This window comes from Aquarana catesbeiana, linkage group LG04 (assembly GCF_042186555.1).
Source record: "Aquarana catesbeiana isolate 2022-GZ linkage group LG04, ASM4218655v1, whole genome shotgun sequence".
Lineage (NCBI taxonomy): Eukaryota > Metazoa > Chordata > Amphibia > Anura > Ranidae > Aquarana > Aquarana catesbeiana.
The window spans coordinates 119534843-119555983 of record NC_133327.1 but is presented as its reverse complement, the minus strand read 5'-3'; the positions used below and the strand labels follow the sequence as shown (position 1 = coordinate 119555983).

The following is a 21141-nucleotide window of genomic DNA, read 5'->3' as shown; positions in this document are numbered from 1 at the left end:
CTCATGCAATATTTTTGAAAAATTAGTCGTGTGACCTTCATATCACATGCAAAATCCTGTAGTGAATTTAGCCTATTGTGTTATAAGCACTGGTTTATTTTACAATATAGAATGTGTGTTCTTCAGACTGTTACCAATGTTCAGTAAAACAAAGTCTGTCTTATTTTCTAGTCTTGGGATGATGACTATGAACTCTCCTCCTTGGAAGACATCACAGATAACCTTGACCTCAACCCGAGGAAACCTCAGCCTGCTGTACGTCACAGTGCGGACTCCACAGGCTCTCATGGGACCAGTGTCTGGAGCTCCGCCAGTGGAAGGGGCTGGTAGAAGAATCTAAGGGTTATCAGTCATACCCACAATAAACTCTTTGGTTTGGTCTGAGCTTTAATACTTGCTTATGTTTTGAGTTGCAACAAAAGAGGTGCAATATGTGGCTTTGCACATTAAAAAATTAAAGTTGGAACATGGAATCTTGGCAATCTAGTTAAGTTAAATATCAAACAATACCTGCGCTGTAATCCACCAAATTTATATAAGCTGCTGGATAAAAACCTATCCCCCCAGGATAGATAATACTAAAGTTAACCAGTGAATTAGCACTATACAAAAGCTAAAACTATGTTATAATAAACCCTACATATTTATTATCAGTATGTAGGATTCCAACTATCTACTACCTCCCAAAAATTAACAAACGTTTATTAAACCCCCTGGAAGACCTATTATCAATGGCATAGATTTTATGCATTCTAGACTTAGAGAATATATTGATCATTTCCTCCAACCCATTGTAACAAAAATCTTTGCTTTCCTGGAAGATAGTCAAGATATCAATAAACATATAGAAGGTAAGTCTGGCCATAGATGCATCACTTAACACTCCACACATTTGAGGTAGATAGAGAAATCCTCCCTGCTGTGCTATTGTATTCTGATAGTGGGAACTCTTCTTCTGTTAGATCATCACTTGCAGCACTGATTGAACAAAAATGTATCTTATGTTCATTAAAGGACACAGCTTGTCATTATTCTTGATTGTAGGGTTATAGCACCACCTTCAGCGGTAGGCCACTAGGCAAAAAAAACAACATAGCCCCACCTATGAGCAGTCCTAACTGGTAGTCAGTCCCCTCTTCTCAATTGGCTCGGACCAGCTCGGCGTGCTTCTCCACATGGCATTCCCTTCCCATGTGGTATGGCATACAGCACAGCATCCCAGGTGCACTTTTTTTTTGCTTTGGTGGTGAGTCCTGCTGTGGCTGCCTGTTAGGGGGTGTTAAACTGCTCCTTGGGCATTAGTTACTGGCAATGCCTGGATTGGGGGTTGTGCTAGCAAATTAAGTCTCAGGAGCATGCATCTCCTTCAGACCCCTTCATGGAGGTGGCGGGGTCCTCAGGCCCTTCTATTTCAAAGTTTGAGGATACTGCTTGGCTGCTAAGGAGGTGGCTGTCCCCTTTGGTACCCACAACCACATTTTGTGAAGGTTTTCCCTTACCATGCCTATTTTGATAAATTTATTTACAAAGATTGGGAACACCCGAAGCATCCTTTTGTAGGTCCAAAATGCTCTTTGGTACGTTACCCTATTGAGGAGGCCTTTCTTAAGAAGTTCAATTCCCCCCCCTGTGAAGGACCCTCTTATCTCTAGAATTAACAACGTAACCATGATTCAGGTGGAGGAGTCTCCTTACTTCAAGGATCCCACAGACAGGAAGGTGGAATCAGTCGCCCGCTCTTTGTTTACAATCCCTGGTTCGGCTCTTTGCTTCGTTCTAGCCACAGCCCTTGTGTCACAGACACTCACCGAGTGGGTTAAGATTTTAAGCTAAGGTCTGGGTAAAGAGCAGGTCTCTCCAATCTACGTGGAACTGGGGGACTAACTAGTCTAGGGTCTCAAATATGTTTGTGATGCCTCCTTGAATGCGGCTCCACTGCTTTTGAAGCTCTCTGTCTCGGCCATGGTTCTTCAGCGAGTCCTCTGGCTTAACTGTTGGTCTGAGGACCAGATTTCTAAAAAGGCCTTTGCCGATTTGCCCTTCCAGGGTAAGCGGCTCTTTGGTGCCACCCTGGATGACATCTTTAGGATCTTTATGGGAGGGAAAAATACTTTTTCCAAAAAACAGGAAAGGGAAGGAGCCACAACGCATGCAGGAACTATCTTTCTCTGCACATTTTTTTTGCTCACCAGGCTCTTCGGACAAGAGATTGAAGCCCTTCAAGGTTCCCACGGATTGCACAAAGCGCTCCTGGCCCCACAAGTTCAGTAAAAATATTAAACACAGAAACATTAAGAAACAACCTGATGCATAATGTTTTATCTCCTCCTAAAGAGAGAGGTAACTTGGTTAACTTATTAGGTTTCTACCCTTGTAAAAGATGTAAAGTTTGTCGATCTACTTAGATAATATCTCAAAGAACATTGTATAAGTTAAATCTAATGTTACTGGTAAGTAATATGATATAAGAAAATGTATTACATGTGGTACCACTCATGTTACCTATTTACTAGAGTGCCCTTGTGACCTCCAGCATGTGGACTTCACTGCACATAAATGAAATGTCAGATTGGGGGAACATACGCAGAATAATATAAAGGATTTAAAAACCATATCTGTCTGAACATTTTTGTCTATACCCCAATAGGGACCCAAAAATGCTAAACTTTTGTGTCATTGATTTGATTAGAGGACATTGGAGGGGTTCAAATAAGATGAGGGAAATTTCTCATAATGAGATGAGATGGATCTAGGAGCTGGATTTTATGCTGCCCAAAGGATTCAAGGGTGAATTTGATCTAAATTGTTTTTTAAAACGACTTTAGAGGTCTATTTGATGTTCCGCAATTGGGTTGGAGCATGACATTTGTCATGCTTTTCTACACATTCAACTAAAATGAATGTATATGGTTGAGTGTGGGGTAATGCTTATGTTAGGGACAGGTATTCAATAATGGCAAAATGATCTTTTAAATTGAGATCCATCTATTGCCTGGCATACGCTGTCTTTCTGAGGAAGTCCTTTTGACAAAATGTGTTGTACATAAAGCAGAAGAGTGCTGGAGGTGGTTTGACCCTTGAAACATCAGATGTTTTATAACCATCTTAGAGATAAATGGTCATATATATTTGGTGCACACTCTTGCATTTGTATATGGTGGTACACGGAGGTGAAGGATTGCAGGAAGAAACATGATGTGGCATGTGGTGGACACACGTATTGAAGGATTTTTATGAACTGCCATATACTATCATTTATCAAACTCTGCTCATTGGTGTATGGGGAAGTTGATCATGTGTTTATCACTGGAAGATGTATATAGTCACTATTGTGATTATTAAAATATGCATATTTAATATATTGTTTTTTTTTACCTGTTTTGGATGGGGTATGATATCACATATGTGTGGTTTAATATAACATAGTTTTAGCTATTTTATAGTGTTGGTCCACTGGTTCACTCTAGTTATGCTACACAAAGGTAAGTCTATCTAAAACTAAATGCTGGTATGTATGTCGATCAACAGGCTTGTTAAAACTCTACTGCAAGAAGATCACCTGTGGGAGCCTTGCCTTCCCCACACGTCTTCAGCAACTACCATTGACTTAACATGCATGCTGTATCTGTAATATATATTCAACAAAGGACATCTGACATACATGAATAAACAAAGTTTATGACAGCTGTAGCAGAGAGCTGTAGCCAGTGATCACAGTTTTGAGTGGACTTGCCTGGACGTACTGTATAAGGGACAGTCATAGCTATGTCTAATATTTAGCTATCAAAATGTCTGCTATAGCAGTACAGTATACACAATAATTATATTGTAACCTTAAATGTTGCACAACCAAATATTTACTCATTTGCTAAACAAATATAATACAGTACACAGGTTTTATGTTTACATTTAATATAAAATTATTTTTATATGTATGTGGTTTTATTTAAATGTTACTCTTTTTGTTAATTATTTTTATAAACATGATGGTACATGATGCCATAAAATGAGAAATGTTATTTTTAAATTGCAATATACTTAGCTGTAATTAAATTGTATACAATTTAATAAAAAAAAAAAAAAAAAAAAAACAATTGAATGAGTCTGTACAAGAAAAAATGAAAAGGTCAATGCCCAACTCTAGCTTTCAAAAAAAACAATAAACAATGAGGCCCAAGGGTATAAAAGAAAATAATAAGCAGCTCTGGCTGCAGGACTCCCCTCCATTCTAGAGCTGTTCCCCACAAAACACTCTCTTCCGGATGTTGTTACGTTTTTTTCTTAAGTTGTTCAGTTTTCTGTTTTTACAACTGTCCAAAAAAACCCTTTTTTTCAAAAAGAAAGCTCTCTCTTTAACCATTTCCCATCTGGCCATTGTACATAAACAGCTGGATAGGAGCTTCGTCAATGCAGGAGGGTTTATATACACAGCATCCCACATCTGCCACTTCTGCACAGCTTCTACAACATGCAGCAGCGTGCCCAGTTATCACAGATTGGGGTACAAGGTTAGGTTATGTTATGAAAGAGTCTCCCACGTGGTACCACTATCCTCAGAAGGAGTAGCAGAATGTGTTTTGAGGTGTCATTTTAAGAATGCCTATGCTGTGTGTTAGAAATATCTTATTAATTGACACATTTTTGTAAAAAAAAATACATTTTAAGTTTCCTACATTTTCTAAAAACTTGTGCAAAGGTTGCATTTTCAAAATGCTCACTATGCCTTTCAGAAAGGTATTTGATTTCCAAAATGTGACACTTCAGGGACACAAGAAATATGATGGGTAGTCAAAAAAATGATACTCTAAGTCAAAATGTGCTCCTTAGATTGTGGTAGATATGATAGATATATACGATAGTTTGTAGACTCTATAACATTAAGAAAGGCTAAATAATATACAGTAATACCTCAGATTGCGAGTAACGCGGTTTACGTGCATTTCGCAATACGAGCTATTATTTTCTTAAAATCCTGACTTGGTTTGTGAGCGTTGTCTTGCAAGACGACCAGGATTCAAGCCTCTGGGGTGTGCAGTACCGCATTTGGCCAGAGGTGTGGGGGTGCCGGTGACGCTCTGAGCCTCTCTGAGACATTTGGAAACACTCCATTCCCGAGTGTCTCCAAGTGAATCCGAGGTGCTCCGATCGGTCTCCGAGTGTTTCTGAGTGGCTCCGGCACCCCCCCCCCCACCTCTGGCCACATGCAGTACTGCATACAATAGCAGTGCCCACTGGAACAAATTATCTGAGTTTCCATTGACTCCTATGGGAAAACTACTTTGATATACGAGTGCTTTGGATTACAAGCATTCTTTTGGAACGAATTGTGCTCGTAATCCAAAGTACCACTGTACACTGATTTGTTTTTCTTTTCTCAAAAGAAATGTAGCAGAATCCTGTTGGCCCAAATGAATGAATAAAGAAAGATTCTTTATTTCCGCTTGTTGTAACAGAAACTATTTTTTTTTTCAAAATGTTAATCTTTTTTCCTTTATATAATAAAAAGTAAAAAAAAAACCTAGTGGTGATTAAACACCACCAAAATAAAGCTCTATTGGCTTTTTTACACTTGCACCAAAATCTGCCATAGTACACACTTTTATAAAGCACTCTGAATACCTGTCACTAAATAAAATGGTTACCTTACAGTCCTGTTCACATAATGAGTTTGCTTTGCTTCTCTTCAAAAATTATACCCCATGTTGCTTTCCTGCCTCAAAGCACCTGTAAAGCGGCCCGCTCCCGCTGTGATTACACACAGCAAGAGCCGATCGGTGCGTACCACGGACTCAATGTCCGCTGGCACCCTCCGATCATCCAGAAAAGAGACAGAACGCCCATCTGCCTATGTAAACAAGGCAGATTGCTGTTCTGACAGGAGAAAAGAGATGAAATTTGTGTCCCTGCAAAGCAAGGAATACATTTAGCCTCTTCCCCTAATAAAAGCACCTCCCACAGTGTAGTACAACACTGGTTAGACACATAGTTAACCCTTTGATTGCCCCTAATGTTAACCCCTTTCCAGAAGGTGTCATTAGAACAGTGACAGTGCATATTTTTAGCACTGATCACTGTATTCGTGTCACTGGTCCTCAAAAAGTATAGTATAGTATATATAGTATAAGTCACTGATTGCCGCCATTACTAGTAAAAAAAAATCTAAAATATATAAATATCCCATAGTTTGTAGACTCTATAGCTTTTACATAAACCAATCAATATATGCTAATGCCGCATACACACGATCGAAAGATATGATGGCTTTTCCATCGGGATTCCGCTCAAGCTTGCTTTGCATACACATGGTCACACAAAAGTTCACTTTTGTTTCCGAGCATGCGTAGGAATTTTGCGCATTGGAGTTGCTACAGACGATGGCATTTTCGGATAGGAACTTTTTCCGACCGAAAAATTGAGAACATGCTCTCAATCTTTTGCTGGTTGGAATTCGGCCAGCAAAAGTCCGATGAAGCATACACACGGTTGCATTTTCTGACCAAGAGCTCTCATTGGTCTTTTGCTGGCCGAATTTCCAATCGTGTGTACGCGGCATTAGTGTTTTTTTTTTTTTGTTACCAAAAATATGTAGTAGAATACATTTATGAAGTCATTAGATTTTTTTTCACTTTTTTTTATTGGATATGTTTTATAGGAGAAAGTAAAAAATATTGTTTTTTTTTTTCTTTTTTCGGTATGATACTGCAGGATCACTGGCATATCCTGACACGCTCCAAGAGCATGGAGGATATAGTCGGCTCTAGGCCACATATGGTGGCAAGACAAGCAAGAAGCCTAGATGACACATTGGTCCAGTCTGAGTTTATCCGCCCACAAAATAGAAACTGGCTGACTGATCTGCCCAGACTAAAAGGAATGTACCCCTGTGGCCACTGTGGAATGTGCAGTTATGTAGAATGCTCAAGGGTCTTCAACGACTCTGAAAAAAAGCAAGAATACAAAATTAAACAGTATATTAACTATGCCACAACGCAGGTTCTTTACACTTTGGAATGCCCGTGCAAAAAAATTTTAGGTTGGCAAAACCAAACGTCAGCTCTATATCAGGTTTGGCAAACACCTTAAGAGCATAAAGCAAAAAGAGAACACTCCTGTGCCTCAACATTACATACAATGTTATGGTGGCAAACCCATGGGTCTGAAGGTTAAGGGGTTCTATGCCCTGACCCTAACAGACCGTAGGGGTGACTATGACACCGTTCTATTGAGGAAAGAAAAATTCTGGATCTTTAGGCTCAATACTTTACAGCCTAAGGGATTAAACATTGAGTTGAGTCTCAAAATCTTTCTTGAGCCATAACTCATTATTGTTTTAGCCCGTCATTAATAATTGCCACCTAAACAATTGTGTCCATCTAACTAATCTGAGCCTATCTGCCCTCACTTGGCTAATAGTATTCTATACTCATGCCCTTGTCCTGTGCAGATTTATTATGATTGTATAACGTAATTGAAATGGTCAGTGTAGAAGATTTCCTTTTGGGAATCTTTCTTGGAACTTTTTTTACAACTTTTTCTCATACTTTCCCTCTATCCTTTTTCCTGTCTTTTAATCACTGCAATATGATCTGTCACCACAAGATGGCCCCTAAATGAAACCTTGACATAATCTAAATTGATTGGACATATATCTCTTTAAAAAGATGAAGATAATTTACGCCATACGTCCTGACGAAGCGCATGGTTTGGTGTGCGAAACACGTTGATGTAGGCAGCGCCAACTCTGCCCCACGCTCCACCATGCGTTCCAGCAACAATGCAAGTTAATTCCTCACCGCCATCTCCATAGGGACTGATCAGATAAGCCTGCTTCGCAATTTACCTACGGGAAACCATAGCCAGCAAACTTGACACCTGACTGGATGCCTAGAGCATAGACGCTCTATACCAGGCTGCCACTGAAACATGCTGACGGACCCTATAAGCGACCATCCATACGCTGACACAGCATCTATCTACAGGCTGACTCAAGGGGGGCATGAACTTTACGTATCATCCTAGCCATTACCCTGGAGTGGTGAGAACCTTAAGGCAAACAACATCTTTTCTCCCCCCCATCCTTCGTCTCTATCTCCTGTTGATACCGAGTGGACTTATCATAACTGTGCACTGCTTGATATACCACACTTGGTTAAGGGAGACTAGCCAAGGCACGCATATATAATATACTCAACAACCAGTCTATCCCTATATGACCAGTTTGAATTACATATTACTCATCCAGCGACCCTTCACTTTATGCTATATATCCACAGGTGGAAAGGCAGCCTCTGAAAACCATCAAAAGTCAGCAGATCCACATTGCAACTTAGGCTACGGATTCCCATTAATAGCTCCACGTGTTTGACTTACCTGTTGATGCAACCTCTCTACATAATAACCGCATTAGCCCAGTATACAGAGATGCAGCATATGTAGTTCTGATACTTTTGATTATACAGGATTAAGTTCTTATACTGGCTCAATTCTAAATAGCAGCATTTTTCTCCCCTCTTTCCCTTAGCTGGTTTATGCATGTGTATGTATGTGTGGGGCCCCTTGATTGGCGCCATATTTTGACAACGTTGTCATTTTCTTCTATGTATTTTATATTGTTGGGTACACTGGGGGATGCTTCCACTATTTATGTCATCTTGACATTCTAAGTGGACCCATTTTTTTATATTTGTAACTTTAATAAAGTGATTTTTCTATATCATATACCGTGGTTGACCCTCCGTATTGCTGTGGAATCTGTGCCCCAGATGTGTGAGGACCCGATCCCACCCCCTTAGGCCCCTTTCACACTGGGGCGGTAGGGGGCGTCGGCGGTAAAACAGCGCTATATATAGTGCTGTTTTACCGCGGTATTCGGCCGCTAGCGGTGCAGTTTTAACCCCCCGCTGGCGGCCGAAAAAGGGTTAAAACCCCTCGTATAGCTTGGCTATAGCCGCGGTATTACCGCGGTATAGCCGCGCTGTCCTATTGATTTCAATGGGCAGGAGCGGTGAAGGAGCGGTGAATACACCGCTCCTTCACCGCTCCTAAAAAGCGGCTGACAGGAGATTTTTTCCCTCGGGCTTTCACACTGAACAAACAGCTGCTTGTGTGTGCTGATGTTTATTTTTAATGATGCTATGTTTTTAACAGTGATTTATTGAAATGTAGGAGTGACATTTTAAAAGAGTTTTTTCACCGCTGTGGCATTGAGATACAGTTGTTTGGGTTGGTACCCATTGCCAGTGCTGTGTTTTGGCCTAGGCCGACAAGGCCCAGGCCTAGGGTGGCACTTTGCGGAGGGGGGGGGGTGGCAAAAAAAACGCCCCTGCACGAAAAAAAGCCCTCCCGACCCATCCGCCCGAGTCCCTACTCCTGCGGCTGCCTCCCGCACAAAAAATACAGTCCTCAGCTGTGTTCTCCGTTCGGCACTTATTATTATGGGCGGTACAGGCCGAGGGGGAGGAGAGCGACTGGTATCATCATAAAGTGGCCGGTAACTGGCCAGACCTGCCCCACGTATTTCAGTTGGCGGAGGAGGAGCCTAATGCTCCGCCTACCCTTCGTGCGGCATCCTTACACTGCATCTTCTCCCAGCTCGGGGTGGGGTCTGTCTGGGACGATAGGAGGAGGAGGAGAGAGAGAGAGGAGGATGAGGGGAACCCCCAGGCGGCAAGATCAGCACTGCTGCAGGTACAATTAATTAGTTACTATTATTTGTGTAAGTCCCTTACCAAGCAGCCAATATAAAGTGCTAAATGTGGATTGAATTAATATACAGATCATATTGTAAGTAAGTGATCTGTGCTGCAAACTCATTAAACCATCCACATTCAGTGAAAGTTCATGTACTGCAAACATTGAATGTGGATGGTTTAATGAGTTTGTATTGATTTCAGCATGCATGGAGCACTTTGCAGTAATAAACTTTCATTTCAGCATGCATGGAGCACTTTTGCAGTAATGAACTTTCACTGAATGTGGACTATTTGCATTGATCTCATTATGTGCAAAGTGCTCCGTGCATGCTGAAATGAAATTTTATTACTACAAAGTGCTCCATGCATGCTGAAATGAAAGTTTATTACTACAAAGTGCTCCATGCATGCTGAAATGAAAGTTTATTACTACAAAGTGCTCCATGCATGCTGAAATGAAAGTTTATTACTACAAAGTGCTCCATGCATGCTGAAATGAAATTTTATTACTACAAAGTGCTCCATGCATGCTGAAATGAAAGTTTATTACTACAAAGTGCTCCATGCATGCTGAAATGAAATTGTATTACTACAAAGTGCTCCATGCATGCTGAAATGAAAGTTTATTACTACAAAGTGCTCCATGCATGCTGAAATGAAATTTTATTACTACAAAGTGCTCCATGCATGCTGAAATGAAAGTTTATTACTACAAAGTGCTCCATGCATGCTGAAATTAATGAAAACTCTTTAAACAGTCCACATTAAGTGAAAATTATTGTACTGCAAAGTGCACCATGCTATAATCCATACATAATTCACATACACAAATAAGTTGTGATATTATGAGACTGATGAGGCTGCAATGAATGCCACTGATGAGGCGGCACTCTTAAGCTGCACTGATAAAGCAGCACTGATGGGCACTGATAGACCGCACTGGTGGCCCCTGATGGGGCCGTACTAAAGGGCACTGATAAGCTGCACTGATGGGCACTGATAAGGCAGCACTGATGGGGCTGCAATAATATGCCGATTTAGTGGTCCCTGATGAGGCCACACTGATGGGAACTGATAGGCTGCACTGGTGGCCCCTGATGACGCTGCACTGATGGGCACTAATAAGCTGCACCGATGGGCACTTATAAGACAGCAAAGATGAGGCCCCACTGATAGGCTGCACTGATGGGGCTGCAATAATAGGCCGATTTAGTGACCCCCTGATGAGGCCGCACTGATGAGCACTAATAAGCTGCACTGATGGGGCTGCACTGGTGACCCCTGATGAGGCCGCACTGATAAGCTGAACTGGTGTTTACTGATAAGACAGCACTGATGAGGCCATATTGATAGGCTGCAATGGTGGTCCCTGATGAGGCTGCACTGATGGGCACTGATAAGCTGCACTGATGGGAACTAATAAGGCAGCACTGATGGGACTGCACTGGTGGCCCCTGATAAGCTGCGCTGATGAGGCCACACTGATGGGCACTGATGAGGCTGAAAAAAATGAAGTAGATGTGGCGCTGTTCTTGTGATTCATGCAATACTAACTGACTGAAGGTCAGTGCCTATAGTGGTCTATAGGTATTAAATTAATTGGTGAATTGTAGTGACTTTATAAAGTGAAAATAGTACATAACTCTGTGGGGTATAGTCTCATACGGTTATGATCAAAGGTATACTGCCAATATGTATAAAAAACACCTAAATATTTTATGTGCAAATTAGAAAACATCTAAATATCATATATACCATACAAATAGGTGAACATCAATCACAGATAGAGATATAAATAAAATGAATTGAAATAAAAACAAAAATAGGGATGTCCCTTATAGTTCAATAATTAGTGCTCAATAAACTGCTTATGGCTGGTGAAAAATATATATAGTAGCACTGGTTTAATTTCCTCTTCATAAGGTGATTACAGCATGCGTGACTTATCCGTGCTCCTATTGTGGCTGCACTCACAAGAATTTTCTTCCCCGCTTGGGGTATGAGGGATTCACAGTAATTGTCACTGTGTAGCACCCTGATTCTTGGCCAGTCCGGGATGTTTCCTTGCTATTCCGCTTATATACCATAAAAGAGAGAGGGATCCCAATAGTGTAATACTGTTTTAAACTTTTATTCCAGTTAAAATTATGTGGAAATGTACTCACATTTTAGCAAACACAATAAGACATGTATTGCTGACACTAAGGCTGATGACCGGAAGTGATGCAAGAACGTGTGCTGACTCCGCCCTATGCATTTTGTCACTCTGACGTCATTTGGAGCGATCCAGATGATGTCAGAGTGACGAAACGTGTAGGGCGGAGTCAGCACACGCCAGACGCATGGATTCCTATGGTGGGGGTGGGAGGGGGTGGTACTTTTTGAAGCACCTGATTAGAGCTAGAGGCTCTAATAGGCTTCAAAATAGGGTGGGCTCAAGGCGCAGAGAGTGCACCTTGATCCCACCCAATTGTGTGACAATAGCGAAAACATTTTTGCTATTTTCACACTAACCTTCCTCCCCGCCAATCAGGAGGCAGGGCATCAGACCTGTTTCCTGATTGGTCAAAGCACCAGGCCACCTTATTGGATGCCTGGCACTTAGGAAGAGGAGCACAGGAGACACACGCAGCTGGAGCGGAGGTTGCCGCCGCTCTGGTGCACTTGGAGAAGAGCTGCTGCAGTAAGTCCCCTCTGTCAGAGCCACGCGAGAGGGGGGGTTGGGGGTGCTGCCAGCGAGCCCCGTGAGTGGGGGGGTCGGTGGGCACAGTGGCTGCATATGATGGGAACAAGTGGCTGCATATACTGGGCATAAGTGGCTGCATTTGACGGGCACAAGTGCCTGCATTTGACGGGCACAAGTGGCTGCATATGATGGGCACAAGTGGCTGCATTTGATGGGCACAATGGCTGCATATGATGGGCACAGTGGCTGCATATGATGGGCACAGTAGCTGCATATGATGGGCACACATGGATGCATATGATGGGCACAATGGCTGCATATGATGGGCACAGTGGCTGCATATGATGGGCACAGTGGCTGCATTTGATGGGCACAATGGCTGCATATGATGGGCACAATGGCTGCAATCGATGGGAACAGTGGCTGCATTTGATGGGCACAGTGGCTGCATATGATGGGCACATGTGGCTGCATATGATGGGCACAATGGCTGCATATGATGGGCACAAGTGGCTGCATATGATGGGCACAGTGACTGCATTTGATGGGCACAATGGCTGCATATTATGGGCAAAAGTGGCTGCATATGATGGGCACAGTGACTGCATTTGATGGGCACAATGGCTGCATGGGCACAGTGAGGCTGCAATTGATGGGAGGGGGGGTTAGTATTTTTCAGTTTGTTTGCACCCCCCAAAAAATTTTGAGCACCAGCCGTCACTGGATTAGCAGATGACCTTGATCAAGAACACCTAAGTTTGCTGATTAGAACTCCCCCCCAGCACTGCCACTGATCCCACCCCAACAAGGCGCAAGAGAAGGAAAAAAAAAAAGAATAAATGGAAGAGAGAAAAAGAGGGGAAGGAACAAAAAAAAGGGAGAGAAATAATTAGAGAAAGAACAAGAAAGATGGATAGAGAGAAAGAGAAATATGGGGAGGAAAAAAGCAAGAAATTAGGATAGACAGAGATAAAAGGGAAAGAAAGGAGAACAAAGAGAGAGAGAGTGGTACATTCAAAAATGTACCAGAAGGGGTTTTAATACTGTACAAGTGGAAGGGACTCAGGAAGCACTAAATGTCCATGAGTTAGGGGCGCAAATTGCTGCCAACCCAAGCTACGAAAATAATTTTTACAACTTGAGAAATTTTATCAAGGGGTCACAGCACTAGATTGGTTGAGAACCACTGATGTAGGCCATTTACATACCTTAAAAAGCCGGACTGGAAGACTCCCAGGATGTTGCTAAGTGAGGCCTAGTCATCACTGCTCACCTCCACCATCACAGGAGTGAGCTCTGTCTCTGATTCAAACCCATGCACTTTCTCTCCTGATGCAGTGGCTCTGAGCCCAGTGTTTGAGAGTTCACTCCTGAGATGGTGGAGGTGGAGGTGAGCAGTGATGACTAGGCCTCACTTAGCAACTTCCTGGGAGTACTTAGCAATGTCCTGGGAGTGTTCGAGTCAGGCTATATATGGTATGTAAATGGCCTACACCCCTGGCAAGGCCTTTATTCAACTTTGGTCAGAGCTGAACAGTTTGTTTTGTATCTACCGATGCCCCTTATCTACATACACAGTTTTGTGGTAAAGGTGAACTATCCCTTTAATGATAAAAGCTACAGCTTTTAAGAACACTGTTGCTGAACATTGCACAATGTCCGGAAATATTTCATGCAAGCTTGTAAAGAGAGGTCCACTTTCCAAAGGGGACTAAGGTTGTAAGTTCTGGCCACACGCATGTAAGCCCATCACATTTTTCATTTAAGCCGGGTACACACGGGCCGAATGTTGGGAGACATTTGCCGGTTCAAAAAAATAAGTCTGACATTCGGCCCGTGTGTTATGTCGGTCTGTCCGACAGAAGCTGGCTGTTTGTCTGGCTTCTGTCAGACGAACATGCTGGAAAACCAGCAACCGACCAGCTCCTCATCAGTGCTCTCAGCCAATGGCAGAGAGCGCTGATTGGAGTGCTCTAGCGGGCGTAGCGGGGGGGGGAGTTTCTTGCCAGAACACAACAGCTCAGCAGGGGAGATCGCTGTACTAATGTGTCAGATGGTTAGTACAGCGAGCTGACAGGTTTTTTTTTTTTTATGCAACCCATCAGGCTTAAGTCTTTATTATAATTGTGTCAGCTCTCTGATAACTAGAACAGCTACACGACTCACATATTGCTTTGGTCATTGAGCCCGCCTTTCCATTGTGACAAAATTCATTGTGTCATGTTGACAGTTCCAGGGGTGAGGAATTCTGCGTCTATTCTGTCCCCACTGAGCATAAACATTGCAAGTGACAAAGCCCTGGTGCTCATCAAGTGTGTGTTTGCAGAGGGGAAGTGTCATAGAACAGCAGTTTACATCTGACAGATGGATCATCTCTCTGTTTGTGAGACAGGAACAAGCCATCTGAGAGCTGCTACTAACAGCATCAACATTGTTATTCATTAACTATTCATTTTGAGGATACTCTCTACACGCCCCTGTCTTTGTTAGACAAATCATTTGCCCACAAAGGTAAACAGGACAATTTCATTAAGCAAAGAAAGAGGAGATGAATTTAAGTGCAGCTCTGTAGTAATTACATGAAAAAAAAAAAAAACAACTCACAGACAGTGTAGGGAGTTCATTAAGGCTTTGACATTACTATTGTTAATGGCTGTGATCCTGCAGAGGTGTGACCTGTGCTAAGCACAATTTAACCACCTCAATACTGGGCACTTTAAACCCCCCCCCTCCTGTCCAGGCCAATTTTCAGCTTTCATTGCTTTCACTCTTTGAATGACAATTGTGCAGTCATTCAACACTGTACTCAAATGAAATTTCTATAATTTTTTTTGCACACAAATAGAGCTTTGGTGGTATTTAATCACTGCTAGGTTTTTTTATTTTTTGCTAAAATGTTTTTGTTTCTGTCAGAAAAATTTGTAAATAAGTAATTTTCCTACTTCACTGATGTGTGCTGATGAGGCTGCACTGATGGGCACTGATGAGACGGCACTAATGAGGAGGCACTAATATGCAGCACTGATGGGCACTGATATGCAGCACTGATGAGCACTGATAGGCGGCACTGATGGGCACTGATAGATGGTACTAATGGGCACTGGTAGGTGGCATGCACTGATGAGCACTGATTGATGGGCGACACTGATGAGCAGGCACTGATGGGCACTGGGCAGCACTTATGGGCACAAATTGGTATAACTTTTGGGCACAGATTAGCATCACTTCTGGGCTCTGACTGGCATCACTGCTGGTTACTGTTGGGGCTGCACTGATGAACAGTGCCCTGATTATCTGTACAGGTCTCCCCTGTGAGGAAATGCCACTGATCGGCTCTTCTCTCCTCGAGGAGAGCCAATTAATGGCACTCCCTTCTTTGCATGAGATCATCAACTGTGATCAGCGCAGGGGTGCGCAGTGTGGTGAGACTGGGGTGACGTCATATGACGTCGTCCCAGAACGAGAGAGCATTCCGCCTGCCCTCATTTATCTATACCAGCCTTTTTAAACCAGGGTGCCTTCAGGTTTCTTCAGGGGTGCCTTAGCAAAATGCTTAAAAATTGTCCAATGATGTCATACAAGCCAGTGGGTGGAGCAAGCCTGCCTTTTACTTACACAAAGCCACAGGTTTTCATTGTGCACCATTACAACCTTCCAACTGCTGGCCTCCTAATAACCAATGACGTCATCAGCTGATGAGAAGAATGTTGGACTCACAACATCCTTGCTTGCCCCTCTCCATCAACACTTGGGGGCACATTAGCTGAGTGAGGGATAGAAACATTGGTATACTAGTCAGCAAATTGTGTGCAAAGCAGTATTTGCTTTGGAAGAAAATATTACCTCTAATGTTGGGTGTCCTAAATGCATGGATGTTGCTGCGTTGTGTAAAAATATTAATTTTGTTTTTACATTTTAGATTGGGGATGCCTTCGAGATTGTGTATAATTTTAAAGGGTGCCCTGACAGAAAAAAGGTTGACAAACACTGGTCTATACGGCAGGTGGGAGGTAGTTAATCATACAGCAGTTGCTTTAAAGCGAAACACTGAGATTAGCAAATGTTGCTTAAATATAAATATAAGAGACATGAATTCTTACTTGTATCTTGTCTGGCTTTGTGTATTTCTTCCAGATCTGTGCAGTAATCCATTGTGAAATGTTGCCTTTGTGCAGGAGCTTCCTGTAATAAAGATCAGTCACTACTGCACTACTGCATCTCATTGTCTTGTCTCCTCCCTCTCTGTGGTTTTCTACAGACAGCCTGTAGAAGGTGGAACTCAGAGGTCTCCAAACTTTCTAAACAAAGGGCCAGTTTAGTGTCCTTCAAACTTCTGTGGGCCACACTGTTATGCCCTGTACACACGGTCGGACTTTGTTCAGACATTACGACAACAAAATCCTAGGATTTTTTCCGATGGATGTTGGCTCAAACTTGTCTTGCATACACACGGTCACACAAAGTTGTCGGAAAATCTGATCGTTCTAAACGCGGTGACGTAAAACACGTACGTCAGGACTATAAACGGGGCAGTGGTCAATAGCTTTCATCTCTTTATTTATTCTGAGCATGCGTGGCACTTTGTCCGTCGGATTTGTGTACACACGATTGGAATTTCCGACAACGGATTTTGTTGTCGGAAAATTTTATATCCTGCTCTCAAACTTTGTGTGTCGGAAAATCCGATGGAAAATGTGTGATGGAGCCTACACAGGGTCGGAATTTCCGACAACAAGGTCCTATCACACATTTTCCGTCGGAAAATCCGACCGTGTGTACGGAGCATAAGAGATGTAAACAATGCCCCATGATTGGTATTAGGGGAGTAACAGTGCGCCATCGTTGGTACCACTAGGAGGAATAGTGTGCCATCATTGGGGCCAATGGGAGGAATTTTGTGCCATCATTGGTGTCAGTATGAGGAATAATGACTCATTATTGGTGTCAGTGGCAGGAACTGCCCCACTGTTGTGGAGAGTGGGGGGGGAATAATGCCCCAAGGGCCAAATAAAAGGAAGCAAAGGGCCGCATCCGGCCCCCGGGCCACAGTTTGGAGACCACTGATCTAACTTGTCCATATTCACCAGAGAGATAGACAACTTCTTGTTCTGGGTCGTCACACAGTGTTCAATCCATGTTTTGCCATTACCTCTGTGCTGCGTCACAAATGTGGGCGTGCTAATGCTATAAAGCATGATATGTTGAACTCTCTGTAACTTGCTCTGCCTGTTTATGTCTGTGTCAAATATATTTACTATGTAGCTCTCACCTGCAAAGCACAAGACTGAGAGACCCAGGATTGTGGATGTGTAATTTTGTCATTGGACAGACAGAGGTCATTCAATAACCTGGCCAAAATGTTTGCAAAACAAAATATTTTTTCTTAGTTTCTTTGCAAAAAATTATTCTTACTTCATAAATTTAGGCCAAAATTGATTCTGCTACAAACATGTGGTTAGAGTCTACAAACTATGGTATACAGTTGATCTCAAAAGTTTGCTTACCCTGGCAGAAATTGTGATATTTTGGCATTTAAGTGATTGTAAACCTTTGTGTTTTTTTTTATTAAAATAACAAACATGTCTTACTTACCTCCACTGGACAGCTCGTTTTGCACAGATTGGTCCCGATCATCCTCTTCTGGGGACCCTCGGCGGCTCTCGCAGCTCCTCCTCCCATCAGATAACCCCCTAGGAGAAGCGCTTTCCTGGAGGGGTTACGTTGCGGGCCGCTCCCAAGTCCAGCATTTGCGTCCATAGACACGAATGCCGGACTCAGCCCTGCCCCCCGGCACCCACGTCATTGGATTTGATTGACAGCAGCAGGAGCCAATAGCTGCTCTGCTATCAATCTATCCAATGAAGAGCTGGGACCCCGTGTAGAGAGGGAGAGCGTGTCTATGCCGAGGGAAATACGAGGCTTAGGTAGGTAAAATGGGGTGCTGGGGGGGCTGGTCACTGCCAGAAGTTTTTTCCAATGCATTAAGGTGAAAAAACACGACGGATTACAACCCCTTTAATATTGAAAATATGACTGATCATGCCAAAAAACTTTTGGCATGATCCTATTTAAGGATAGTGATCACATGAAGCCATTTATTATCACATAGTTTTTTAGATCCTTTTTAAATCATAATGTGACATTATGGCAGACACATTGAACACTTTTGACATTATTTTGGGACCATTGGCATTTATACAGCGATCAGAGCTACAAATAGAAACTGATTACTGTATAAATGACACTGTCAGGGAAGGGGTTAAACACTAGGAGGCAATCAAGGGGTTAAGTGTGTCCTAGAGAGTGATTCTAACTGGGGGGGATGGGCTCACTACAATAGATCACTGCTCTCAATGACGGAGCAGTAGATCCCTGTCATGTTGCTAGGCAGAACTAGGAAATGCCTTGTTTACATCTCCCTGTTCTGCCTCTCCTAGGCGCAATCGCGGGCCACCGGCGAACATCGATTTTGTGGAACCCGCAGGCATGCGTGCGCCCGATAGGCGGCAAATTCAAATTCCATTTGCCTGCCTGTGCCATTCTGCCGATGTATATGTGTATGCGGTGGTTGGCAAGTGGTTAAATGACTTTTTTTTCCTTTAGGAATGTCATTTTGCTGTGGAATTGTTCTAAACATGGGAAAAATGCACTACTTGCGCTACTTTACAGGCATACTAAGGACACTCCCCAGGCACGATATTTCATTGGTAATAATAAGGAATATTTAATTTTTATTGTTTCATTTTAAGCATTATTAAAATCTGAAAAAATGGCCGTTTTAAACTTGTCTTGCATACAAATGGTACACAATTGTCGGCCAACAAACACGAACGTAGTGACGGACTACGAGGAATTTCAGCTCTTGAGCGCCACCCTTTGGGCACCTTCTGCTAAAGTCGTGTTTGGTGAGCATTTATTCTGAGCATGCGTGTTTGTACTTTCAACTTTTGTGTGATGGACTTGTGTACAGACGATAGGAAAATCTGACAACAGACCATTGTCCGCCGAAAATTTACTAGCCTGCCATCCAACATTTGTTGGCGGAAAGTTGGACAACAGTTGTCTGATGGAGCGTACTAATGGTCGGATTTTAGGCAGTCTGTCATCACATAATTCCCTGCCGAAAATCCGATCATGTATACGAGGCTTAAGGACACCCCCAGGCATGATATTTGAGTATTTCATTTTTATTGTTTCACTTTAAGCATTATTAAAATCACTGCTCCTGAAAAAACGGTAGTTTTAAAACCTTTTTTTTGCATTGATACATGTCCCCATGGGCAGGACCCGAGTCCCCATACACTTTTTATGACAATAACTTGCATATAAGCCTTTAAAATTAGCACTTTTGATTTTTCATGTTTGTGTCCCATAGACTTTAACGGTGTTCCGTGGCTTTCGAATTTGCCACAAACACTGCATAATTTTCTCTGTTCAGCGAACAGGTGAACACCTGATGTTCGAGTCGAACTTACGTTTGACTTGAACATTGGGCTCATCCCTAAAAGATACCCAAAGCCCTGAATATTTCAGTCAGTACTGTTTAATCCCTTATTAAGAAGTGGAAAATTCAGGGCTCTTTTGATACCAAGGCAAGGTTAGGTAGACCAAGAAAGATTGCAGCCACAACTGGCGGACAAATTGCCCAGGATACAAAGAAAAACCCACAGGTAACCTCAGGATAAATACAGGCTGCTCTCCAAAAAGTTGGTGTGGTTGTTTTTAAGGAGCACAATTCAATGATACTTGAAGAAAAAAGAGCTGCATGGTTGAGCTGCCAGAAAGAAGCCTTTACTGTGCCAATGCCACAAAAAAGCCTAATGAGGCATGTCAAGGTGTTGTTGGGCATATTGTAACCAGGCTTTTTTGTGGAACCTGCGCAGTAAAGGCTTCTTTCTGGCAACTTGACCATGCAGCTCTTTTTTGTTCAAGTATCATCATGTATATTGTGCTCCTTAAAAAAAAAGCACACCATCTTTTTTTCCAGAGCAGCCTGTATTTCTCCTGAGGTTACCTGTGGGTTTTTCTTTGTATCCCAAACAATTCCTGTGGCAGTTGTGGCTGAAATCTTTTTTGATCTACCTGACCTTGGCTTGGTATCAAGAGATTCCCAAATTTTCCACTTCTTATTAAATGATTGAACAGTACTGACTGGCATATTCAAGGCATTGGATATCTTTTTATATCCTTTTCCATCTTTGTAAAGTTTCATTACCTTGTTAGAGCAAGTCTTTTGACTGTTCTTTTCTGCTCCCCATGGCTTAGTATCTAGCCTGCTTAGTGCATCCATGTGAGAGCTAACAAACTCATTGACTATTTATACACAGACACTAATTGCGATTTAAAAAACAACAAATGTGGAAAATTAACCTTTAATAGCAATTTGAACCTGTGTGTGCCACTTTCTGCATCTGTACCAAGGCCAAACATTCCAGGGTATGTAAACTTTTCATCAGGGCCATTTGGGTGATTTCTGTTATCATTATCATTTTAAAAGGAGCCAAAAAACTATGCGATAATAAATGGCTTCATGTGATCACTATCCTTGAATAAAACACAGTTTTTTTGGCATGATTAGTCATTGTAGCGGTGTAGTTGCCACTAGTAACAAACATCCACCATATCACCCCGCTGGCCAGACTCCATACATCACTTGCGGTGACAATGAAAAATCATTTGCCTATTTTGTGAAGTAGACCCTTCAATCTACAGTGGCATGAAAAAATATACAAGCCAGTCGGCCAGCCAGCCGCCTCCCCTCCA

The 21141-nt window shown here is 42.5% G+C and overlaps 1 protein-coding gene across 2 annotated transcripts in view; it reads left to right on the top strand.

Moving 5' to 3' along the window:
- Positions 1-4139, top strand: part of DZIP1L (DAZ interacting zinc finger protein 1 like) — an 85863-nt gene extending 81724 nt beyond the window's left edge. The window contains exon 16 of one of the 2 annotated variants that reach the window (XM_073625500.1): positions 172-4139. In XM_073625500.1, coding sequence (XP_073481601.1) covers positions 172-330 — 159 coding nt within the window. In that variant the 3' untranslated portion in view covers positions 331-4139. The remainder of the gene's footprint in view (positions 1-171) is intronic. The other variant, XM_073625501.1, reaches the window with a different exon arrangement.
- The last annotated feature ends 17002 nt before the right edge of the window (positions 4140-21141 follow it).